The following is a 26,742-nucleotide window of genomic DNA, read 5'->3' as shown; positions in this document are numbered from 1 at the left end:
CGGGACTCAAGGTGGACTTTTATAAGTAATGCCTTCCTTCTTGCCACCCTACCGTACAAGCCAGACATGTGGAGTAATTGGGATATTGTTGTCACATGCACACAGTGACCAGTCTTTGCCATATAGGCCTTTAGCTCTTTCAAAGTTGCCATTTTCCTCTTCGTGGCCTCTCTGATCAGCCTGTCCCTTGCTTGGTCATCCAGTTTGGAAGGGTGGCATGATCTAAGCAGGGTCTTGGTGGTACCATATGCCTTCCACTTGTTAATGATTGTCCTGACTGTGCTCCAAGGGATATTCAAGGCCTTTGAAATATTTTATGTCCATATCCATCCCCTGATCTGTGCCTTTCCACAACTTTATCCTGGAGATCTTTTGAAAGCTCCTTGGTGCTCATGGTTTTCCATGTTTTAAACGTTTCCCAGTGTGTACCCTGGATAAGAATAGGTACACCGTATCCCTGCGTGTCGTAAGAGGCGACTAAGAGGGTTGGCGTCAGGAAGGGCATCCGGCCATAAAAACATTGCCTCAAAAAGAGAACCATGACAATTACAACGACATGTGGGCAGGGTACAGCCCGAAGTGGAGATCGGTTTCTGAGGTTTGGGACATGGAATGTAGGGACAATGACAGGGAGATCAGGAGAAGTGGTGGAAGTATTGGTCAGAAGAAGAGTGGACATATGTTGTGTGCAAGAGACGAGATGGAAGGGAAGTGGTGTGAGAATGGTGAAGGGTAGGCAGGGACAGAAATACAAGTTTGTGTGGCAAGGGTGCCTGGAGGGCGTGAATGGTGTTGGTGTCCTGTTTTCTGAGGAGTTTGTAGACAGTGTGGTGAGTGTGACTAGAGTGAGTGATAGGTTGATGATGGTGAAAATGATGATTGGAAAGCTCTTGGTGAACGTCATCTCGGGATATGCTCCGCAGGTTGGTCGAAGCGATGAAGAGAAGGACAAGTTCTGGTGTGCGATAGAGAAGCTGATGGAAAACGTGAAATATGAGGAAGTTGTTGTGGTAGGAGGAGACCTAAATGGACATGTGGGAAGGAGTAAGGACGGTTTTGAGGGAGTTCATGGGGGTTACGGATATGGTGTGAGAAATAGGGAAGGTGAAAGGATTTTGGAGTTTGCTGATGGAGCTGATTTGTTGATTTGTAATACTCAGTTGCAGAAAGAGGATAATAAGCTTGTTACATACACGTCAGGTGGGTCGACGACAACCGTTGACTACCTGATGGTGCGTAGGTGAGATAGGGGGCACCTCTGGGACACAAAGGTGATCCCGGGGGAGGAGGCTGTTTCACAGCACCACTTGGTTGTCTGCTACGTAAGGGTGAAAGGTGCGAGGAGAGCTCGGCGGGTGAAGTACCAACCAAGAATGAAGGTGTGGAGGTTGAAAGAGGTGACAGTAAGGGAGGCATTAAAAGAGAGGCTGACTAGGGTCGAGGATGATGTGGTTGAGCTTCAAAGTGGTTGGATGTCAATGAAAGCTAGTCTGTTGGGAGCCGTTGGTGAGGTATGTGGATGGACAAAAGGACCACCGAGGCACTCGGAAACATGGTGGTGGGATGATGAAGTTGGAAAGAGGATTGACGAGAAGAGGAAGAAGTTCAAGGAGTGGCAGAAGGCGAAGGGTACGGGAGCAGAAACAGCAGAGCATGAAAGTTATAAGGCAGCCAGGAAGGCTGCAAAGAAAGAGGTAGCAAAGGCGCAGGAGGCATGTAGGAAAATGTTCGGAGAACGCTTGGATTCGGAAGAGGGTCAGAAAGCAGTATTCAGGATTGCAAAGCAGATAGCGAAAGAGAGGTGTGATGTGATGGGGGTGAGTTGCTTGAAGGATGAAGTGGGACAAATCGTTGTCGACCCAGATGGAATTAAAGGAAGATGGAAAAGATATATGGAAATGCTGTTGAATACAGAGAATGAATGGGATGGCAACATAGAGAGTAACCCAGTTTTAGGACCGGTAGAGAAGCTAACTGAGAAGGAAGTTGAGGAAGCGATAAAAGCAATGAAGGGTAGAAAAGCGGGAGGGCCGACGGGAGTTGTGGGAGATATGTTGAAGGCAGCAGGAAGTTGGGGTGTGAAGAGAATGACAGAGATCTGTAATCTGGTGGTGAAAGAAGGCCGCATTCCAGTGGTTTGGGAACTGAGTACCCTCGTCCCTCTATACAAGGGGAAAGGTGACCCTCTGGAGTGTGGCTCATACCGAGCGATAAAGTTATTGGAGCATGGAATGAAGGTATTGGAAAGGGTGTTGGAGAGGAGGATAAGGAAGAAAGTGAAGATCGACGAAATGCAGTTTGGATTCATGCCAGGAAGAGGAATGACAGACGCGCTTTTCATTGTGAGGCAGTTGCAGGAGAAGTACATGGAGAAGAGGAAGAAGTTGTTTCTTGGGTTTGTTGATCTGGAGAAAGCATTCGATCGGGTTCCACGCAAAGTATTGACATGGGCATTGAGGAAGTTAGGAGTGGAGGAATGGTTGATCAGAGTAGTGATGGCAATGTACAAAAGAGCGCGCACAGCTGTAAGGACGAAGGACGGGAACAGTGGTGAGTTTGAGGTGAAGGTGGGAGTGCATCAGGGGTCGGTACTAAGTCCACTACTATTTGTAGCTGTGATGGAGGTGCTGGCTCAGAACGTAAAGGAGGGTTTACCGTGGGAGTTGTTGTATGCAGATGATCTGGTGTTGATTGCGGAAAGTATGGATGGACTGAAGGAAAAGATGAACACGTGGAAGGAATGTATGGAGACAAAAGGTCTGAAGGTGAATATCGGAAAGACGAAGGTGATGGCAAGTGGTAAAGCATGTGGTGAGGTGGAAAGAACTGGGAAGTGGTCCTGTGCTGTGTGTAGGAAGGGTGTCGGAGTGAACTCCATTCAGTGTACAATGTGCGCTGAGTGGGTTCATCAAAAATGTAGTGGTCTGAGAGGGTCATTAACCAGTGTGGCAGCTACATTCAAATGTAAGGTGTGCACAGAGGGAGCTGCAGATGGAGGAAATGTTGAGTTGGATCTTGGAGACGGCGTGAAGCTGGAAGGTGTGAAAACATTTTGCTACCTAGGAGACATGCTGAATGGAGAAGGTGGATCAGACTCGGCAACGGTTGCTCGAGTGAGATGTGCATGGAAGAAGTTTCGGGAATTGAGTGGCGTGCTGATGATGAGGGGAGTGTCGTTGAAGCTGAAGGGAAAGGTGTATGCTGCATGTGTGAGAAGTGTTATGATTTATGGGAGCGAGACATGGGTAATGAACGTAGAGCAGCAACGAAGGTTGGAAATGGTGTAAATGCGAATGGTTCGACGGATGTGCGGAGTATCGTTGAGAGAGAGGAAGACAAATGATGAATTGCGAAAGATAATGGGAATTTAGAGCCTGTGATTGATGCTGTGAAGAGGAACAGGTTGAGATGGTTTGGTCATGTGTTGAGGAAGGATGAAAGTGACTGGTTGAGAAGAGTGATGGAAATGAATGTAGAAGGAAGTAGAAGACGGGGAAGACCGAGAAAGACTTGGCTAAAGATGGTGGAAGAAGAAATGCAGGCAAGGGGGTTAACAAGGAGAGATGCAGAAAATAGGGCAAAATGGAGAAGATTGTCATGGGGACCGCAAGGCTAACCCCCGCTCTAGCAGGGAAAATGGCCTTTAAAATGCATGTTGTTGTTGTTGTTGTTGTTGGTGCTCATGGTTGAGTCTTTACTGTGTAATGCACTACCCAGCAGAGGAAACCTACAGGAACAGCTGATTTTGCTCAGAAATAAGCAAAATCACTGCAATTTAACACAGGTGGAGGCCAAGTAACTTGATATGGGACTTTGAAGGCGATTGGTTACACCTGAGCCTGAGCTAATTCCCCTCGCCAGAGGAGAGGGTATTGCATTTGAGTCCATTTGTCTGTACAGAATAAATATGATTTTCTCTGCAACCGTTGGTCTGATTGACAGGAAATTTTCACCATAGGTGCACCTCCTCCTGTATCTTATAACATCATAGGTATGGGCACCATCTTGGAAAAACCGAAAAACTTTGCACCTCCATATCTCCGACAGTGCTGCATAGAAAATATTGAGACATGGCTCATTGTAAAGAACCCTCCATGGGGAAGAACATATTTTAATGACGATGTCATAGGTGCCTCCATTATGACGTCATAATTCAACAAGTACAAAACTATCCGATCAAGATGAAATTTGTTGAGCATCATCTAGGGATACATTGGTGGAGAATTTTTTAAAATAATGATGTCATCGGTCACGTGGTTTGGCCGCCATATTTGTTTTAACACAAAAGCCTTAAAAAAGGCTCCCCTAAAAAAAACAAAAAAACATCCTGGCAAGGATCTGCAATCTCTGATTGCTCTTTCTTGTTTCTTTAGAAGTCGTGTTACCTAACAATTATCCAACCAAGGTATTCTAGTTTTGTATTTTAAATTAATTTTCTGAAATTTGTAGAATTTGTTTTTCACCTGGAAGTTGTGCATTACGATGTGTAAAAAAAGGTGGAAAAAGTCTGATTTAATGCATTTTCATTCCAGGCTATGAGGCAACAAAAGGTGAAAAAACTTAAAGGTGGTGTAGACTTTCTATAGGCACTGCATATTTGAGAATGTCTTATTTACTGTCAGAAAAATAAATTAACCTTATTGCTGCCTGCATCTGCATGACATATTTTTCCAGGTTATCTTTCCCTTCGTCTGTGTTTCTAAGTCTGGTGAGGGAGCGCTCCATTTAGGACTTTATTTATCGTTGCGCATTTCTTTGTTTTTCCTGCAATAGCGAGGCTCATGGAAGAGCAAGTGAAATTGACAGTGGGGTAATAGGGAAACAATTTAGTACAACTAACACATGACTAAATGAACAGGAAAGGAAGGGAGGAGGGGAAAAAAAATCTACTGAAATCAGCAAGTAAGAGGGTTGGGTTAGGAAGGATTAATGGAGGTAATAAAGACCATGGGTCAGGATTTGGGATGACGAGGTGGCATTGCACCGCCTGCTTGAAGCTCTGGAATGAAAAGTGGTAAAGAACAGTCAATGGAAGGCAGTTCCATAAACGGAGGAAACGAGGAACAAGGGAGGTGAGGTGTGCAGTCAGCCTGGATTTGGAACTTCAACCACAGCTCGGTTACCGGAATAACATGTGCATCCTGGAGTTGCTGGGGAACGTGCTTCATCCTCACATTCATTCTATAGGATCCAAGAGACATTTTATGCCAGCCCATAGGGGAGAGCATTACTACATTGAGCTACAGACAACTACTTCTGATTTTCCGAGGAAAGACTTGGATCGACGGAGGATTCCCAGTCTGTGGCTGGCTTTGGAGGCCTGCTTTGATATGTGGTTGGCTGAGAAGAGGTCATGGCTGATGGTGTGGCTTCAAAGGTCAAATATTCTTCCAGTGACAAAAGACAAGACTTCTTCCAGCGGCTGACCAAGGAAATAGACAGGTGGGTTATTTTGACAGTCCTTCCAGAGTGAAGGGTGAGACAGGGAAATTTTCTGGGATAGAAGGTAGGGTTGGCCGATTCCTAAAATTTGAGAATTTATTCTGAACTGTCTCAATTCCAAAAGGAATTGACTGATTCTTCATCAAAATCTAATCAATTAATCCTTGTCTCACATCCAAACTGCTCAACTAATTTTGTCTGAATCTATTTTTGCCACAGAGAAAAAGCTAAAATCGTCGTCGGTCTCTGCCCCTCCGTGAAACACAGAAATGCTTTTGGGAGAGAAAAGGAAGTAAAAGTTGCTTCAAATTAATCCAAATCTCCGCGAAAATTGTCATTTATTTTTTTCAATGAGATAAAACAAATGAAACCCGGTTTACCCGGCAGTGTGTATAAGGCAACAGACTGCTCCTCGGTCGCTCCCGACTTTTTTTTTTTAGAACAGGTGTTAATAAATATGCCGCAATATATTTGCTGTTAAGAAATTTGATGGTTTTGGAACTTCACAATACTCCATACAGATATAATAGGCTAATGCTGTCCGTCGGATCCCTGAAGGAGAAGTCCGACACACGTGAACACGGTTCGCTTCAATGCAATTTTCTGAACTAACAAACGGATTATTGATGGATGAAGTGAGACAAGGTATAGTAGGAATCGGCCCGGAGACTTGGAACCGTTACAGGTGGGTAATCAGGTCTGTAGAATTTAAAGTTTGATCCCCGGTTCTGATGGAGGTAATCTATTCTTTCGCCCAAGCCTAAATGCAGGAAATCTTCCATTTATCAGATGACTAGTAATTTCAGAGATTAGCAGAGGGTGGCAAAGCTGCATTCTACCTAGCAGTGGGATTGAATACTATATGACACAATGTAGAGTCACGAGTAAAAATGAAGAGGGTTTTACAGAGCATTTAAGGGATTATTAATATAAATGAGGCACAATATTGGGCCCAAAACACTGCCTTGGGCAACTTCCATTGGGAGAAGGGAGGAGAAGGTTCCAATGGTGCAAAAATAGACTAAAATTCCAATATTGTGTTGATATGACCAACCATTTTTTGTGCATGTTAATGATGTAAAAGTGCACTGATGCCTTAAAATATCCTTTTCCTAAATGTGCCACAATACATACCTGCAATTGTTATGTCAAAATTTATCTCACAGACCATTGAATTGATACTCAACTGCATATTCATGTACAGGCTCCTCCATTAGCTTTCAAATGTAGGGGGGAAATGGCATCAACACGGACAACTACGGACTTCATGGAGCCGAAAGCCTACCTTTGCTGTGATTGCAAGTGTTGCTACGCTGCTGCTGATGGGAACAGATGGAACTGCGGAGCTTATAGGTGATGACACTGCTTGGCCGAGGGGTGACATGGATTTGTCCAGTGTCAAGCTGCAAGGGGGCAGCGTGTTTACTGCTAAAGACAGTTTGAACATTGGTGCCTCTGCTTTGGTTCCGAGGCTGGGCTTGGGAAGGACTTCTGTATCGTCAGTATCTCGTGCTGCTTGGGTGGTGAGAACAGGGGGGTGGGGGGGGGAGGAGAAGAAAGGAAGGGGAAGGTTCAATATGTAGTTGATCAATGTTTAGCACAGAGTTCCAGTTCCCTTTTAAAATAAATTTCATTGTTCACCATAAAAAGCCTCACTAATCCAATAACAACGGCTACCAATTTATCGAACAAATAAGGGCCAAATGCAAATAATCGCATCCCGAGTTGCTTTGGCACTGTTGTGCCAGCTTACGGCAGGTGAAGAGGCTACACCTAGATGTTAAGCTGGGGGTACATCTGCTAGCATTTCTCGTGGACATAAAAATATCCCACAGTGTCTATTGCAAGAGTACGCCATTGTGTGCCGTCACCCAGGCGAAATTAAAAATTGTCCTGATATGACATTTGTGACATTGGTGAGGTCATTGGAATCATATACACACATTGCTACCAAAGGCTTCCGTTACCCAGATCGTGCAATGACACACGTGTGCAATGATGGGAACTGAAGACAAAGTTGGAACATGGTCTAAAGGGAGAAGATAAGTATTGCATTTCTCTGCAAGAGCAAAGAGTCAATACTTCTGTAATGTTCAACCGATAGAGTCAATTGATAGACCGCCCAGAAATTACATAAGCACATTATGAAAGAACATGATTGATAAATGACTTTTGTTGGATTTTAAACATTTCTTTCAGAACTGTGGAATAAGCGGATACAAATCCGACCTTCGGTGATGCAATCCAGGAAGTTGCCAAGTATGAATACAAATTTGAACCATCATGCAGAGACAACATGAGAAGATCTTCAGTAACAGTTTTTCTCCAAGCAGTATTGATTAACTGGAAGAACAAGCCACAATACCCTAACAGCTCAAAGGTGACCATCAAAATCACACCACTTGCAAGTGCAGGTTTTCCAATGACAGTTTGGGGAAGGACTGTTTGGATAGTGAATGTTCCTACATTTAATATAAATCTCTTCAGCTGTTCTCAAGCATTGGTTCACGAGTTATCAAACAGAGTGACCACTATATTCGTCATGGGTGTGTGTCTGTCTGTCTGTCCGCAGCATAACTACCCGATGATATCATCCGATCTTGATGAAACTTGGGTGGGAGGTTGATATCATAATCTAGTTGTATCCTGCCTATAGTGGGCGTATTGCGCCCATTGTGGGCGGAGCGACGCCCGAAAAAGATGTCTTTAGGGGGTAATCGAGTTCAAGCTACATCTTCTCCGAGGGAGTTGGTGGAATCCGACAGGGGTTTCAGTATTTGGTTAGGCCAATGTCATGTGTCTGACCCCACAGAGCTCGATTTTTCATTTTCGCCCCAAGGTCAAGGTCACATGGTCACGAAATTTAGACAAGCGATTTTTGATGGTTTTATTACATTATTCGCTTCCTGATAGGGCGAAATGTTGTACATGTTTTTATATTATCACATACATCATGAAATACAAGTTTTCCAACAAATTTCAGAATCTTCGACCTTTGAAGGTCACAAAGGTCAAATTTTCAAAGTTGTCGGAATCGAACCGAATTTTCGGTATAGTGTAGCTAACTAACCTCATAACTGATTATACATTATTTTATATCTCATTTCAAGGTCAGTAACATTTCAAGGTCACAAAGGTCATATATTCAAAGTTGTCAGAATTGAACCAAATTTTCGGTATTGTGTAGCTAACTAGTCTCATAACAGATAATACATTCCTATTTATATATTTTCAATGTCGGTTTTGACCTTTGTCATTGAATACCGCTCGCTTGTGAACCATCGTCGTCTCCTGACTTGTCATATTTTTACCTGATATGATCTCTGACCTTTGACGTCGAAATCTAATCAGTTCATCTTTGAATCAAAATGTATACTTATACCAAGTTTGGTCAAAATTCCCTCATTCATTAACAAGTTAGCGCAGTAACAGATTTTTTTTTCCCTATGGAACCTCTGACCTTTGACGACATAAGCTAATTAGTTTATCTTTGCATCAATATACATACTTGTACCAAATTTGACTTGGATCCCTTCAGCCATTCTTAAGCTATCATGGTAAAGAATACCTATCACGGACGCAAGGACAGATGGACAACCCGAAAACATAATTCTTACGGTGACTTTGTCAGTGGAGTCATAAAAATATGGGGCAATACCCCTGGGTGCTCATCTGGTAGAATAAAGCAGTATATCAAGCCTATTAAAGGAATTTTAAACAGTATCATGGTTTTTTGAAACCAACTTCAATGGTTGCTCGGAGACAGGACAGCATGTAGAATCATACTTAATGTAATCATAAGACCTTAAACAACCAAATAAAAACCTATTTTGATTTTGAGGAGCAACCCACCCCCCCCCCCCCCCCCCATAGACCCCCTCACAACCTGATTTTTCTAATGCTCCAATCTTTGGTACATCACGGGTGATGAAGGTTGTGCTCAAGTTTCATCAAAAGTGTGTATGTAGTTTCTGAGAGGAAAGCAAATACCTATTTTGGGGGGCAATCCTCCTCACCCCCTCCCCCCCCATAGACCCCTAAATTTTAATGCTGTGAACAAACTTGAGTTGCATTATACCAAATATAATTTTTGCCAAGTTTGGTCACTATCCCCTCAGCAGTTTTAGAGAAGTTGTTGCAAGTGTTTATAGACTGACAGACGGACGACGTGCCATCCCATTAGCTCCCCGGAACTATGTTCATGTAGAAAGCCCGTCCAACCTCCACTTTGTACTCGTACTAAACCTGACGAAAACAACAGCTAAAAACAACGTTATGTTTATTAATTAGTGTTCTCTTTATTCTCGTAATAAAAGTTTATTGAAATTTTGATGAAAAAAACCTCAAAAGGTAAATAAAGAAACACAAAAGCAACTAGAACGCCACTCAGTAGAGCGCATACTCCCGCCGTGGGTCAAGTTGAAATAGTACGATTTCACAAAAGTTTGAGGGAGTAGTTCAGAGACAACACAAGACAGACACTGCACAGATATATATTTAGAATATATAGAAAATAATGTTAAAAAAAAACAAGGCAATTTCACTTACATTTTCGGATTCAGCGTTCAATTCTATATAAGTGAGTGTATTTTGAGGCATGTGTGACTTCAAATAAAATTGTAAGCCAAGAAAAACGTTCGTTTCATTTCTTAGGGATACAACATGTAAAACTGGCCCAAACGTGAAAACAAAACTCGCTCATTTTAAGTCGTACAAGCTAATGCAACCACTTATTCTTCTGGGAAGAATCCCGTGCACATGCTTGTCGCACTTATAACTCACCTAAGTCTTTATAAGTTCATCAAATACTGACACCGCAATTGACATTCGCTGAGGTAAATGTTGATATCTCTTCTGAGGTAAAAAAAAAAGAAAGAAAAAAAAAGTTTTAAAGCATTATACGTATCAAACGATCCATGTTATGAAACGGGGAAACCGAATACACACTTTGGTGGTTTTAAAATGACAGAATATGTCTTTATTAGAAAAAAAAAAAAAAGAACCTTGAAGACGACGCTGCTAACAAAATACACCGCTCTAACGCATAACCACGAGTTTAAACTACATTTATAACAAATATGAAAACTATTTTCATATCACAATGTTAAATATAGAATATATAGAAGATAATGTTTAAAAAAAATGAGCCCCATCTTCCAATGGTAAACAATCCTTCAAAAAATTCCTGGATCCGGAATAATATCCTGAGCTTCACCAAAAATTAATCAATTCTTCCGTATCCCAAGGGCAATCATCCCACCAACTTTCATCCAAATCCGTTCAGAACTTTTCCAGATATCTTGTTCACAAACACACGAACACACGAACACACACGGACACGATTGAATGCATTATTCCCTGGCGGGAGTAATTACAAAACTCGACCGTCTTGCGCTGCAGATAGGCGAATAAGGCCTATTTGTAGTACCCGAGACCTTGCCCTTTGACATATTGACACAATTATGAAATAGTCTTCTCCAAATTCTCATAATAAAGGCTTCTTGCCTCCGGCACCACCTTTGGTGGTGGAGGTTATGTTTTCACCCATGTCTGCGTTTGTGAACAGGATATTTCAAAAAGTTATGGATGGATTCGGATGAAACTTGACCAGACAGGTTAGGTGTGCGACAAAGATGCATCAATGCAATTTTGCTGAAGAGAAATTAACAAGTGATTCTTCATCATTGAGAGATGGGACCAAATACGATACATAGCATGGTACTTCAAAAAGTTGTGGACGATTTATGACAAAATTAGATGGAAGAGTTGGTTAGGTGACAAGAACAAGAGATTATATTTTGGTTCAGGTCCGAATCCAGTTCTGGCCTATCAGTGGGATATAAAAACAAACTGTTCAGCCTGGCGGTCGTATTTGCTCTATCGTGTGCAGTTCTCGTTGAAAATTTGATGACTAAAATTGAAATGTTAAAAAGCGTCCTGACCAGACAACACACTGAGAAACACGCACGATTGCAAAACCCCGTGTCCCTCTGCACAAAGGACGGGTTAACAAGCCCCTGAAATGTAAAGTGGGTGACTCTACACGATAACTTTTGATGGATAGGGATGCAAAATTCAGGTTCCATTTAGAATTCCATTCAACTCCCATTGAACAATGAATGATCAGGGGATTCAAACTAAAATTCCATCAACATTAAAAGTGTACTGACCATGAAAGATTTATTTGATGCACTGTACTCAATTTGGCCCAAAACTTTGGAGAGCCCAGTTTACTTCATAAGGGCTAAAATAGATCCATGTCAACTGGTTAATAAACCAAAAAACACAATACAGATAATTTTTGAGAATAAAATGAACCAGGAGTACCCTTCTTTCTATCGATAAATTTCCCAAGGTTATCGATGAAATCGTCCTCCGCCTTGCTCTTTTCAGAAGGAGGGACGACTGCCTCTTCTTCCTCCACTTCCTCCTCATCCTCGAACCAGATCTCCTCCTCTTCCTCTAATGAGCGCACATCCCGTCGGTATCGGTGGTTTCGTAGCAATGGTGTTGTACTGCGGAAAAAAAAAAACCCCAGTCCACACCAGATAGGCCATTAATTCATGTATGACGACAACTCTTCAGATGAGAACCTTCTCACAGAAAAAAAATCAAAAGGAACTACATCTTGCTCCGTCATCATGCATTTTTCACATTCATGCATACTCGTTCACAATTAAAGCTACAGATATAGAAACATTTCCTTTTTTATTCACCTGTCCACTTTTGGTGTTTCCTGTCTATCCTTTTCCTGCTCATAGCGCAGCTTCAGGCCTTTGAACGTCGTCACGTAATCAATGTTTTCAAAGCCTTTGTAGAAGTTCTCCACGATATGCATTATCAGTGACTTTACATCCTCCTGATGAGACAAAAATCAAATGTATGAAAGGTCTTGTGCAATAAACCCAATGATGTAAATTTACACAATTGTCTTTAAACCATTTAATTTCAGGTAAACTTGAAAATTCATGACATAGTGTGATATTTAATGTAAAAAAGGCTGAGAGACTAAATCAAAGGAGGTCGATTTGACATTGAATGACCTATAAAATGGCCAATTATGATTAGGAGTAATATCGCTTTTTGAAGCTGAAATTCCGAAGCTTTTTGTCTTGAACTCGGTAGGGCACACACAAGAATACCAGATGTACAAAAACAAAATGTATTTGTTCAGAGAATTGTGTATTGCCTCTTAGGACTGCTGCTGACATAAATATACACGTCAAGGCAACGAGGTAGCGAGAAAACCAAATATTTTGCATAAGGCCAAGTAAAAAAAAAAAAATGTTTCTCGTCCCCGCCCGCTTCCTTTTTGGTCGCCGCCTACTTTTATTTACTATTTAATACTATTTTTAAAAAATATATACTTGTTTGTGCTAAAGACGGTCAATTCTCGCAGCGGTTGTGCACTGGGCAAGGGCAATTTACGTGTAAAAATCTTGCATTTTATACTTTTAATGGTACAAATTTGAGTAGGGAATATGACGATATTCGTGTGTGTAAGCATATGTTCGTCGACAAAAGTTTTGAAGTCTTGGTTCGCGAGATCAGTTGTAGATGAGAAGCGAACGTGGAACGATCTCTTCGCTAAATTTGCCAGTGGAGAATTTGACGATGGAGATGACATTGGTGATGGATACCAAACAACGAAAGTAAGTTGGCGTCGTGATATAGCGTAAATATTTAAGCCATATCAAGACATACATTTTCTAGTGTACTTGTTTTTAAATACTTGGTGCATTAAAAAATCCATATGTAGCTGTAACGCTATACTTAGATGGCCGAGGACTAGTTGTAGTTTCGTGTATTCTGAAGTGTGAATACAGTCAGGCCATAGTCCTACCCTATGATGTAGGTTTAATGGTGGGAGGTGGGAGTACAACGCGGGTCTCTGAGTGAGAAGCTAGGTATCTAGGCCCTGTTGTAGTTAATAAAGTAGGCCTAGATTGATTATTCAAATATAGTTTGTCTGGTGTAACACATGACATGTTCCATTGATTGATTCTATTCATATGCCATTTCAGTTAAAACATATATTTATTTGCTAATTTGGAAATGAAATTGCAGGCCTTTCGGTAATAATCAACACTGGCATGTTTCACATTACATTGGACAAACTATAGTCTTTAAGTCAGCCACAGTGGTCATTCAATTAATGGCAGCCATCTTGGAAAAAAAAAGCAAAAAAAAAAGAAAATAGTAAATAGTAAGGGCCTCCCTCCTCCTTTTTTCAAAAAAGCCCGGACGAGAAACATTTTTTTTTTATTACTTGGCCTAATAACAGAGCAAGGTTAGACATTAAGTGGAGTGTTTGCACAAACACTTTTTGTTTACAAAGAACAAGAGCTTGTGTGTGTATAAATGTGGCTACAAGAATATGCAAATGTGCTTCGGTACATGTACGTGCAACAATCTGAAACCGTTCAGCGTGATAGTCGGTCATCTGAATATTGAGGATTGTTAAGGAGGTGCTGACCAGTGATAGTTAAATCACTTTTTGAGCAGGCATTCTTTTTGGGTTCTTGCATGCACGATTCGGTTGTGTATGAACAGTATCCAATATATTATGGATTACTAATAAGATGTGCTGCTTAATCGGGTCCCCTAGACAGAGGGATATACGGTCTACGCATCCGGCCTCACATTGGCACTTTAATTATTAAATAACATTCAATTTTGTGGTAGGGAGCACATATTTCTGGAATGAGGGGAGCAGTTCGTGGGTGCTAAATATCAGTCTTGTTGCAACAGAGTTGCAGCACCGTGAAACCGCCTGGTTCACCTGTTGAAATTTTTGAGAGATTTTACCTCTCTATGGCAGCTCAAGGTCAGCCTGGATTTGGTCAAAAAAAAAATCCTTGGACCGATTGATGATTTCACGATGTATGCACCTGCAGATGAGTCGCTCGGGGTATCTATCCGGTGTCACGCAGAATGGATTTGATGTTTTCAATTTCACCAGCAAGCTGACAAGTTGAGCATATGATCAAAGCTCTGCTCATAAGGATGTTGCGATTCATTGTCGTCAATAATAATCCATGCCCAGTTTTCTCGACAAACACGTCTAGAAAGGGGAGTACATTTGATTGTTCCATTTCAAAAGTGAACTTCAGAGTGGGATAGATTGCGTGGAGATGTGCAAGGAAGTCAGTACAGGCAGTAATGGTGTAAAAAAAGTTTGAATTTCAGTGCTGGTGTGATGCCAGGTATGTTGATCATACATCCAAACTGGAGGACCGGATCAAGCAGCACATCCCATTGGCGATCCGCAACACCTTAGAATTTTAGATACTGTTGGCATACAACCAACTCACGCATGAAAGGACCCAACAAGAATGCCTGCTCCAAAAAGCGATTCTGACTTTATTCAGAACCAACTGAACAATTCTAAATGTGCCAGACGACTATCACGATGAAAGGTTCCAAATTGTGGCACGTGTACGTACTGAAGCAGATTTGTGTATCCTTGAAGCCACATTGGTACACAATGGATGGAGGATGGAGGATTTGTGTATCTGTCTTCTACCAACTCCTCTCCGGCCTTGCTCCCCCAGCTCTCTCTGTGCTCTGTCCCCCAAATATTCCTACAGGTCACACAAGATCTGCCAGCAACCCTCTGATGGTTAAACTGCCGAAATCTCGGCTTTCTGCTCACCTTCACTCTTTCATTCCTCTTTTCTCCCGCCTCTGGAACAAACTCCCACACTCCCTTCAATCCCACTCCTCCCTCCAGGTCTTTAAAACAGCTGTTCACCACCATCTCTTATCTTCCCCCATCCAAAACCTTGATCTTTTCTACCCCCACTAATTCACCCCAGATCCACCTTGTTTGAAATTCCAACTTCTTTCCTGGAAGTCCTGGCAGTGTCCATATGTTTATACCTCTCCCACCCCCCCCCCCTTCACATGCCTCCCCCCCAAAGCCCTCTCCCTCCCACAGATCTCTCGATGTCTCCATGTCTCTCGGTCCCTGCTCTCAAATGTTGTGTTTGTGTCCTGCCCCCTCTCTCCCCATCTTGTCTACCGCTCCCGATGTTATTTGTTTTATGTGTCTGTTTGTCTTTCTGTGTGATTAATGTTCGCTCTTTCACGAGCCTCGATCTTGTATACAAAACAAAACAAAAAAAATAAAATAAAATAAAATGGTACACCCGTGCTCACACACGCAAAAAAAACACACACACACGCACACACACACACACACACACACACACACACACACACACACACACACACACACACACACACACACACACACACACACACACACACACACACGTCCTAAGCTTGCTCTGTTGTAATAGGAATTCTAGTTTCTTTGCTACCGTATTACCATGACGTATATAATTGTCAGTAGCAGTCCTAAGAGACAAACCACAACTGTCTGAACAAATAATTTGCCTTGTGTCTGCATATCTGGTATTCTTGCATCTGACGAGTTCAAAATAAAGTTTTTTTTTTCATATGTACATGTGTGTGAATATACAATATATATATATATATATATATATATATATATATATATATATATATATATATATATACATATATATATATACATACATATATATACATACAGACTTGGCATTTAACATGGAATATATTTTTTTTTTCTTGACTTGGGGGTTTACTTTCTGAACTCGGTATATCAATCTGGTGAGTTTATTTTATGCTTCGGTGATTTCTTTGTTAAAAGAACCACATCACTGATTGTCTGTCGCAGCAAGAAGTCAATAACAGGATTATATCACAGGTGGCGTGACAAAATGTACGGACAGGTACATTTGACGATTGGCTTCACAATCGGGTATATAAGGGTTGTTGCGTTCTGTATTAGTGGAAAACAACTGCTGCACGCCTACAAAAGTTATTGCCGCTTCCCCTGGAGATGGTCCGTCAACTCGACAATGCTGTTTGTCATTTAGTGGTGGCTTTACGAAATTCGGGCATGAAACAGCATGCTATTGCTTGGCAGTATGGCATCACTCAAGGTCAGGTGTCAAAGATCCTGAAACGAAATTCTCAGAGGGGTGTCCCTACTCCAATACCGAGGTCAGGACGTCCCCACAGAACCACAAGGTGGGATGATCGCCAGCTGCACCGGTTAGTCCGCAATGGCCATACCAATTCAGCTAATCGGCTTAGGGCTGAGTGGCAGCAACTGACAAATGTGCCTGTATCCAGAAGGCCAGTCAACCAACGACTGGTTCAAGCAGGCTATCCTGCCAGGCGTCCCCTGAGAAAGCCACGTCTGACCAGACAACACCGCCAGCGCCGATTGCAGTGGGTCAGAGAGCACCGTCAATGGCAGCCAGGACACTGGAATCACGTGATCTTCAGTGACAAGTCTAGATTTCTGGTCTATCGTCAATATGACCGCGTCCGAGTGCGCAGACAAGTGCATGAAGCCTACAACGAAGATTGTATAGTGCCAAGAGTCCAAGCTGGAGGTGGTGGGGTGACTGTTTGGGCTGCTTTTCATGCAGGGGGCAAAACTGACCTGGTTCTTCTGAATGGAAACCTGAACCAGTTCAAGCACAGGGCCATTCTGGAAGAAACATTGCTTCCATTTGTTCATGCAGCCTTTCGAGGAAACATTGTCTTCCAAGATGACAATGCACGGCCTCATCGTACTCGCATGATCCAACACTTTCTTGCTGACCGTGGTGTAGAGCATGTGGAGTGGCCTGCCATGTCCCCGGATATGAATCCGATCGAGAACTTGTAGGCAGAATTAACGCGTCAAATCGACAACTTGGACCAGCAGCCTGCCTCTGTGCGTGAATTGCAGCAGGCCATTGTAACTGCATGGCAAGCGATTCCTGTCCAAACCTTGACAAATCTCGTGAACAGCATGCCTCAACGTGTACGTGCTCTCCTGAATGCTCGTGGGGGTTACACGAAGTACTGAACTGTAATTTTACTGTCCGTAATCCCAGTCGTAATTTAACTTTTGTTTTTGTTAAAAAAATTTTTTGGCTCATGTGCAAAATAAAGAGATACTTCTGGAAAAAGCACAGAAGTTTAACACAGTACTGTCCGTTAATTTAGTTCGATATCAGTTTACATCACTTTCAAGGATCAATTTATTTGCTTCGAAATGTCAAATGTGGTTTTTGTTTCTTTTAAAGGTCACATTAACAAAATCTCGAATAATTTCAACATAATTCCAATGAACTTTTGGTTCGAAGACATCTTGAAAAGTAAGTTCACCCCGAGGAAAAAAATATTCCATATTAAATGCCAAGTCTGTGTGTGTGTGTGTGTGTATATATATATGTATGTATGTATGTATGTATGTATGTATGTATGTATGTATGTATGTATGTATGTATGTATATATATATATATATATATATATATATATATATATATATATGTATATATGTATGTGTATGTATGTATGTATGTATGTATGTATGTATGTATGTATGTATGTATGTATGTATGTATATATATATATATATATATATATATATATATATATATATATATATATATATATACATATACATATATATATATACATATATATATACATACATACAACATGCATTTTAAGGCCATTTTCCCTGCTAGAGCGGGGGTTAGCCTAGAGCGGGGGTTAGCGTTATATATATATATATATATATATATATATATATAGTGTTGCGGATTTGAGAATCCTGTTTGTAAATATCACCCTGTGTAAATGTAATGATTCTTGTAAATACCTCCGTTTTGTGTGTAAAGGTCAAAGGTCATCCCCTTAGTTAATCCATTGCATGCACATAGAAAATCATATACCCTTCTAAATAGTTATTTCTTATTCTATGTTGGTTTAAGGCTCTGTTTCCCACTAGTTGACTCTGCATTGCACCAAATGACATAAGATAGTTCCCTTTTCAAGTTTCCCCCAATCATCTCTTCGAAGTGCCAGTGCATTGGGCGGTTTTCTTCACCCCAAACTCCATTATGCACGCGGTCAGCTCGGAGAAGAAAGGCGTGTCTCCACCTCGTCATGAGAAGGAGGAGTGAGCCAGCCCCCGATCAACCAACCAAGGATGAGGGGTTTGGCCTGAGAGGGCGGAGAGAGAGCGTTCGAGGAGGTTCGCGAAAGTTCCATGGGCGTGGTTATATAACCCGTCGCCCGGAGCCTCCCACCGCAGTCCACCGGAGCCCAGTTGAGAGAGTTCAGTTGAGGAGAGAGTGAGTTCTGGAGAGGAAAGCGAATGAGAATCGGCATGCCCTGCTCGCGATACCAACCAGCACTCTGAAGAACAACCAGTGCGGGCACGCGAACCTCGACGTGCCGCGGTCCTCGGATCTCCCTGTCGCCCGTTCTGTGAACCAGAGTGCGAGGAGTCGGAGCTGTCACCTCCAGCCCTGCCGTTTGCACGAACCTGAACCTTCTCATCCCTCCACCCATTCCTGCCATTCCATCCTTTTGTGTACGTGAGTTTGTTTTGTGTGTCTTGTCCCTGGGGTATAAGTAAGCCTGTATAGATAAGTAGAATTGCACTGTGTCTTCTCCTTCTGTCATTATTTTCGTTTCTTTCCTCCTCCTTGGTTTCTTTGGTTTTGTACAATAATAGTTAGTAATAAATTCCTGTTCTTCCTTACTCTGCCTTCTTTTCTTCACATCCGTTCGTCCTTGTCTTTTCCATCATTGTATACCTGTGGCACGATTTGGCCAACGCATAGGAATCGGGTTTAGTATTGCTAATGGTTCGAGCCGCGGGCTGCAAATCCGCTCGGCAAATAACATCTTGTCCGCGGTCTCGAACGAGGTTTCCCCCCTGCCTCTCTGGAGGGAGCGGGGTGGCTTCAGGAGCGGAGGCGGCCAGTGAGAATAAAAGGGGGATTAACCCCCCTCTTGCTAAGGGGAAGAGCCGTACTCCGTTTCCGCAACAATATATATATATATATATATATATATATATATATATATATATATATATATATATATATATATATATATATATATATATATATATATATATATATATTGTTGCGGATATGGGATTTGGCCTCCATCCATATCCGCTTGTAAATATTCCCCTATTTCCCCAATACTTCCCAACTATCCCCAATCCCCCATTCCCTAGTCCCATTTTCTGTAAACAACACTCTGTAGAACCGACCTTCCCCTATTTCCCCCATTAAATGTCGCACCCAGGTTCACCGCATCTCACGTAGACAACTATAGGACATCTTGCTAGTTATTCTTAGTCTATGTCAGTTAAGGACTCGTTTCCATTAATTCTGACTCTTCGTTGCACCAGAATGTGATTGTATGGCACCGTTAGAAAGTTTAGGACCTCCCAATACCTCCCCGCAGCTCTTCCTTATGGTACAACAACAACTACAACAACAGCGGCGGCGGCGCAGGGAGTGTGCGTCCTCACTCCGGCTTGGTTAGCCGCCATTGAGCATGTGCTCCGACGGGGTTACCACGCAGGGGCTCGCTGTCAGCCCCTCGTCAAGGGCGGAGCCCGGTAACCCCCCGCACCCAATAGAAACGGCGGACCGATTCCATCTGGGGCGGAGACAACGAGCCGAGGGCGTGTCACTCCCCGCTGGACATGCGCAGGAAGAGGGAGGTGACGTCAGATGCGCCCACACCACGGAGAGAGAAGACGCCACCTCCAAGCGCTGAATACCTCCCCGCATCTCTGGACCGGACCGCGTTTGATTCTGCCCCTGAGCCAAGGTGCACCTTGAGCTATCGACTGCCTGCCCTTCCTTGCCATCAATCCCCGTGTAAGACCGTCTTGTCCCGTTTGTCTGTAGTCTGTCGGGGATAGATAAGACTGTGTCTAAGTGCCCATCTTGCTGTGCTTTACCTCTTACCGTGTAATCTACCCGTTTCTGCATCACCAATATTATATCCTCCTCCGGAGGTCTTGAGAACTGTACCCCTTGTGTCGTTGCATTAATCCCAGCCGTTGTGTCCTTTCCTTCATTGATTTAGCGTAGCGCGATTCGGCCAACGTTCGAGTGTAATCGGGTAAACTGTGCGAACACGGCGGCCATTCCGCTCGGTCAAGCAACATCTAAGTCGTGTCCGTAACAATTGGTTGTCAGGAGTTGGATTCGGACCTGGGACTAAATTTGTTAGGCCCAAATTTTGGAACACCAATTGTACTATTAGAGTAACAATTGGTGTCGAGGAGTGAGATTGGACCCGAAGCGCGTTTCACGCGCTCGAAATTATAACGGCGAAATTTGATTGTGTTTTACAAAAATAAAAACCCGAATTTTGAAAGTCGCGCTATGGCAGATCAAGACGGCTGGGTTCCGGTAGAGGAGAGTGAGGCAGGTTCGATCCAGGACCAAATTGAGGGACAAGAGGAGAGCGAAGCAGTGAGGGTGGCAGGCTCGCAAAATAGCGTCGTCGCGCACGAGGTTATGGGCGCGCAAAATGGCGCCTCGCACATGGCCACGGCGACCGCGCCCGCGACCGTAGTAGCGCCACCGGTGGATTTGAACCTTTTTATGATGCAAATGAAGGCCCTTATGGAAAAGAATAGTGAGCAATTGGGAGACCAAATTAGAGGTTTGAAAAGCAGTATGGGACAAATGGGGAACCGGATGGATGCTCAGGGTAGCGATTGGAGGGCCAAATGGGGTCCAATAGCGAGAAATTGAGGGAGGACATGGGGGTCAATAGCCAACGGTTAGAACAAAGGATGGGGTCCAATAGCGAGAAATTGAGGGAGGACATGGGGGCCCAGATCGGAGGGTTAGGGAGTAGAATAGAGGGATTAGACAATAGATTAGGGGAAATACAGGAGGGGTTAATGGGGGTAGAAAACAGAATGGCCGTTCAGGAGAATCAAATGGAAGGGATGAAAAATGGGTTAGAGGGGTTAGAAAACAGTATGGAAGGCAAATTGAGGGACATGAGGGACCAAGCGGAAAGGGAAGTTAAACAAATGGGGCAGCAGATAGAGGGGGTCAGAATGGGGGTAGAAACTAAATTGGATACTCACAGGGAGGAAATGGAGCAGATGAGGGTGGCATCTGGGCAGGAGATGCAAGTGATGGGAGAGGAGATCAGAAGAGGTGTGAGTGAGGAGGTCGGAGGAGTGCGCGAGGAGGTGAGGCACTGTAAGGAGCGCATGGAGAAGGAGGTGAGAAAGGGGACTGTAAAATTGCAAGGTGGTATAGAGGAGTTGACGCTGGGAGTAGAACAACTGACAGTGGGACAAAAGGAGTTGGGGGACCAGGTAAAGAAGAACACAGCGGTAATAGAGGGTTTAAAATCGACACAGAAGGAGATGAAAAAGGACGTAGGGGTAATTAAAAAAGAGTGTCAGACGGTACATGAGGACCTGACGAGGAAAATGGACAAGGTGGTAGAGGTGATGGAGGTTAAAGAGCGGGAGGTGCGGGAGCACATAGAAAAAAATAAAGTGGAGTTAGAGGAAGAACTTAAAGGGGCGCACGAGGAGATGAAGGAGGTGAAGCAGAAATTAGAAGAAGTGGAAGAAGGGGTGAGCGAAATTAAGAAGCGACGGAGAGAGGATAAGAAAGAGATAAAAGAGGAGATAAAAGAATTGGTCCAAAGTCTGTGTTCGGATCGTGATGATGTGCTCATTAACCGGATGAGGGATTCGCAGGTGATGGAGGAGAAGCGAAGAGAAAGAGGACCCGGTGTAAGTGGTGACCAATATGGTCGTGCGTATGATGCGCCAGGTGATTTAATAAGCTTGGGGGTCGAGATAGACCCGGATGTTCGTGAGAGGCCAAGAGTGAGGTGTATGGCTGGTCCGGAGGGTATGGAACGAGAGGTGCGAGGTGTGGGTGAGCAAGGTTGTGGTGGTATGGAATGGGTAGCGGGTTGCGGAAGTGTGACCCATGCATCGACACCAACAGGGGTAGTTTTTAGAGGGACAGGGGAGGCACGAGAGCCCCTTGGGGGTAATGTACTGTGGGGGCCCGGCCGGTTCGGCCCCGCGCTGACCCCGCAAGGGGCGACGCACGGGGTCCGGCAGGCGGGCAACGACTCGCATACGAGGTGGTCCCACAAGGTCCCACTCGCGCCGTATGACGGTGGGTAAGGGTGGCATCCCTGCCACCCTTCCCATACGTGGGGCAAATGCGCAATAGCTTATGGGGTGTATGGCAGTGAAAACTAGCCCGGGTGGGTTAGGATATTGATAGGGCCCTAGAAGATGACATTAGGTGACGTTAAGGTTAGTTAGTGACTGATACCTGTAGTGGGGACGCAGGTAGATTAGTGTGGATTATAATGACGAGGGAGCGCAATAGTGTAAAGGGACGACTGGGAAGCGCAAGTTTCAGAGGGGAGTAGTTAGATGAGATGATGCTGTGTGAGAACTGGACAGGTGTGTGGAGCAGTGAGTGTTGTGGATCAGCGCGAATGCGCTTCGGGGAGAGAAGGGTGCAGGTGGCACCAGGTGTGAGAGCACAGGTGTGCAAGTACAGGTGTGTGGAGAGGGTTGGAGTAAGTGGTACGGAGTGGTGTGCATGGTGCGAAGGAGTGGATGGGGGAAGAGTGGACCCCTTTCACGAGTACCCGGGGCGGGTAGTGTAAGTGTTAGGTAGAGGGTATAGGTAAATTGTGGTTGGATATTGGCATTTGTGGTGCGGTTGCAGAATGGTATTGTGGATGGGCGCATTAGTGTTGTGGAAATGGCTGGGCGTGTAGCCTGTTAGTGTGTGTAGTTGGTTTGGACACTCCACCACTGTGAGGATGTCGGCCAGGTGAGGCCGCAGGTGGGCTCTGGGAGCCGGTAGTAGTTGTTGTGGATGGGGCCCGAGGATCCGGAGGACAGACCCGGGTAGCCCGTGCCAGAGAGGGCACTGAGGGGGTGAGAGTGCGAGAGGGCCTTCCCCAGTTAGTTAGGTTAGGGTGAGGAGCAGGTAAGCTCGGGTGGCAACTACAGTGGTGGAGGTGTGCAGGTGGGTAGACCTGCTGGGAGAGCTACACGTCACAGCCCAGAAATTGTGCGAGGGCACCGAGTGATGAATCGGGGGAGTGAGACCCGAAATTGAGAAGCACCACAGTTTGGTCAATGGGAATTGGTTTTTAGAACCCATAGTGTAAGTTGGCCAATGGATTGGCAGGGAAAGACCCCGGGTAATGTAAAGTTGTTAAAGTCATTTAGGAAATAGTTAGGATTGATGAACCTGTCGCACCATACGCAGCCACTTACCTGAGGTGATGATGATGACTCCACACCTGTGTTTTCTTTGTTCTGTGTTGCAGGAAATGAGAATTGCTGTTTGGATTTGTGAGACGCATCACGACGTGGATGAGACATTGGGGTGATTCCATCTCTCCCTCCCTAGGAGGGACTGATGATGAATTGGTGATGGCAAATTTTGATGTTGAGTTGGAGATGGCAAATTTTGATGAGAGTTGGAAATGGCAAATTTGATTGGTTAGGAGGGAGAGAAGACGAATTTGGTTTATGGGAGGAACGGGGAAGACAGTAGGGGCGTTTGTTGATTTGTAAAGTAGATGTTTATGGGTAGTGTTGTGTTTTGTGGATACAGTAAGGGGTAAGGGAGGGGCAATGTAGGTTACCTGGTGGGGGGTGGGGCGTCCGGTAGGAACGTACCTGTCTCACCTGGTTCCCATGTGCCCCCAGTGTGCATTACCTTATATTGCGTGCACTTTTGCGCCCTTACCACCTTACTCACTTGTCTTCTTCTTTTGTCTCCCACCTCCGAGGATCTGGCTTTGGGGCAGAGAGAGAGGAGAGAGAGGTGCTGGCTCCGCAGTTGTGGGCCTGTACTTTCGCTGCTTGCTGCCTGGATCGATACACCATATGGACCGCAATTTTTGTGGCCGCCCACCATGGACCGCAGTTCTTTTGCGGTCAAGCACCACCCGTGGATGGACCTATGGGTCAACGTGGCACCTATGCCATACAGGTGAACCACTTTTAGTTGGCCCCCTGACGGCCACAATTCAGAAATGGACGCGGTTGGCGCCTTTCTTTATTTTTTAAGGAAGCTAGAAGGCCAAGTGCTTCAAGAAGGCAAGACCAGCGGCAGAACATCGGCCGGCTGCGACACCACCGGTGACTATGAACATTTTATTGGTGCACCGGATGGTGCTGACTGTGTTATGGGGTGGTGCTTTTGGTGCTTGGACGGGGTGCTCTGCACATTATTAAAGGCCGTAGGGCCACAGGGCACTCGTGGGTTGGTGTATCGATGCTGGCATGCGTGCTGTCTCTATGCATAACATCTGCATGTGTTCCTCAAAGAGCAGGTCCTGGATCGTAGTGTAAATATCAGTGTAGTCTTGTGTAAATAATGCTCCCTACCAGCTGTATGTTTAGTTTGAGGATTCTTTCCGCGATTCGGTTATCCTGTGGGTGTGTTTCTGTGAGGAGAAGGGTGCAACGTCGCAGGGGGACATATTTACTCATTTGTGAACATCTGTAAAACTGTCGCACTCAGGGTTGAGTTAATAGTAGAGGGAACTACATCTGAGTGCCACACTAAAGTAAGTAAAAATTTATCGGGTCGGGACGCCCCGAGGTAGAGAAGGGTGCAATGTTGCGGATATGGGATTTGGCCTCCATCCATATCCGCTTGTAAATATTCCCCTATTTCCCCAATACTTCCCAACTATCCCCAATCCCCCATTCCCTAGTCCCATTTTCTGTAAACAACACTCTGTAGAACCGACCTTCCCCTATTTCCCCCATTAAATGTCGCACCCAGGTTCACCGCATCTCACGTAGACAACTATAGGACATCTTGCTAGTTATTCTTAGTCTATGTCAGTTAAGGACTCGTTTCCATTAATTCTGACTCTTCGTTGCACCAGAATGTGATTGTATGGCACCGTTAGAAAGTTTAGGACCTCCCAATACCTCCCCGCAGCTCTTCCTTATGGTACAACAACAACTACAACAACAGCGGCGGCGGCGCGGGGAGTGTGCGTCCTCACTCCGGCTTGGTTAGCCGCCATTGAGCATGTGCTCCGACGGGGTTACCACGCAGGGGCTCGCTGTCAGCCCCTCGTCAAGGGCGGAGCCCGGTAACCCCCCGCACCCAATAGAAACGGCGGACCGATTCCATCTGGGGCGGAGACAACGAGCCGAGGGCGTGTCACTCCCCGCTGGACATGCGCAGGAAGAGGGAGGTGACGTCAGATGCGCCCACACCACGGAGAGAGAAGACGCCACCTCCAAGCGCTGAATACCTCCCCGCATCTCTGGACCGGACCGCGTTTGATTCTGCCCCTGAGCCAAGGTGCACCTTGAGCTATCGACTGCCTGCCCTTCCTTGCCATCAATCCCCGTGTAAGTCCGTCTTGTCCCGTTTGTCTGTAGTCTGTCGGGGATAGATAAGACTGTGTCTAAGTGCCCATCTTGCTGTGCTTTACCTCTTACCGTGTAATCTACCCGTTTCTGCATCACCAATATTATATCCTCCTCCGGAGGTCTTGAGAACTGTACCCCTTGTGTCGTTGCATTTATCCCAGCCGTTGTGTCCTTTCCTTCATTGATTTAGCATAGCGCGATTCGGCCAACGTTCGAGTGTAATCGGGTAAACTGTGCGAACACGGCGGCCATTCCGCTCGGTCAAGCAACATCTAAGTCGTGTCCGTAACAATATATATATATATATATATATATATATATATATATATATATATATATATATATATATATATATATATATATATATATATATATATATTGTTGCGGAAACGGATATATATATACAGTGAAACCTTGACTTACGAGTGCACCAACTTACGAGTTTTCCGAGATACGAGCCGTCGCTCGGGCGGTTTATTGCTTTGAGATGCGAGCCGAGATCTGAGTTACGAGCTTACGCCACCCGCCACCAGGTGGGTTCCGGTCACGTGGTTATCTTGCCGTGCAAGCATTTCTGCCGTATATCACTGCTGCTTTGTTTTCGCATGTTGGTTATTTTGGAAAATTTCTTAGTTTTAACCATGGGTCCTAAGAAATTGAGTGCCAAGGGCAGTACTGAGAAGAAGAAGAGGATGATGTGCTTGGATATAAAACACGCAATCGTCGAAAAACATGAGCGAGGTGTGCGTGTTGTCGACTTGGTGAGGCGGATGTGAAGGCAGCTGAAGATTATTATAACTTTTGCCGAACTGATAGAAGCCGAACGATACATCCCCCAGCAAATCTTCAACTGTGACGAGACAGGGCTCTTCTGGAAAAAGATGCCGAGGAGGACGTATATAATGGCAGAGGAGAAGAGCATGCCAGGCCACAACTTGTTCAGAGTGCCGGCGATAGCTCGCCTTCTCTTTGTGGAAAACACGGTGAGATCCTTAACATCCAACAA

General features: G+C 44.5%; 1 protein-coding gene across 2 annotated transcripts in view; it reads right to left on the bottom strand.

The window, feature by feature from the left end:
- The window catches only part of LOC137436370 (serine/threonine-protein phosphatase 4 regulatory subunit 3), a 156,534-nt gene that overhangs the window by 4,466 nt on the left and 125,326 nt on the right, over positions 1 to 26,742 (bottom strand). Inside the window, exons 12-14 of one of the 2 annotated variants that reach the window (XM_068130091.2) lie at positions 12,159 to 12,301; positions 11,770 to 11,957; positions 6,728 to 6,957 (exon numbers count right to left, since the gene is read on the bottom strand). In XM_068130091.2, coding sequence (XP_067986192.1) covers positions 6,728 to 6,957; positions 11,770 to 11,957; positions 12,159 to 12,301 — 561 coding nt within the window. The remainder of the gene's footprint in view (positions 1 to 6,727; positions 6,958 to 11,769; positions 11,958 to 12,158; positions 12,302 to 26,742) is intronic. The other variant, XM_068130098.2, reaches the window with a different exon arrangement.

This window comes from Myxine glutinosa, chromosome 1, assembly GCF_964187855.1.
Source record: "Myxine glutinosa chromosome 1, kmMyxGlut1.1, whole genome shotgun sequence".
Lineage (NCBI taxonomy): Eukaryota > Metazoa > Chordata > Myxini > Myxiniformes > Myxinidae > Myxine > Myxine glutinosa.
This window is presented reverse-complemented; position numbering and strand designations above follow the sequence as displayed.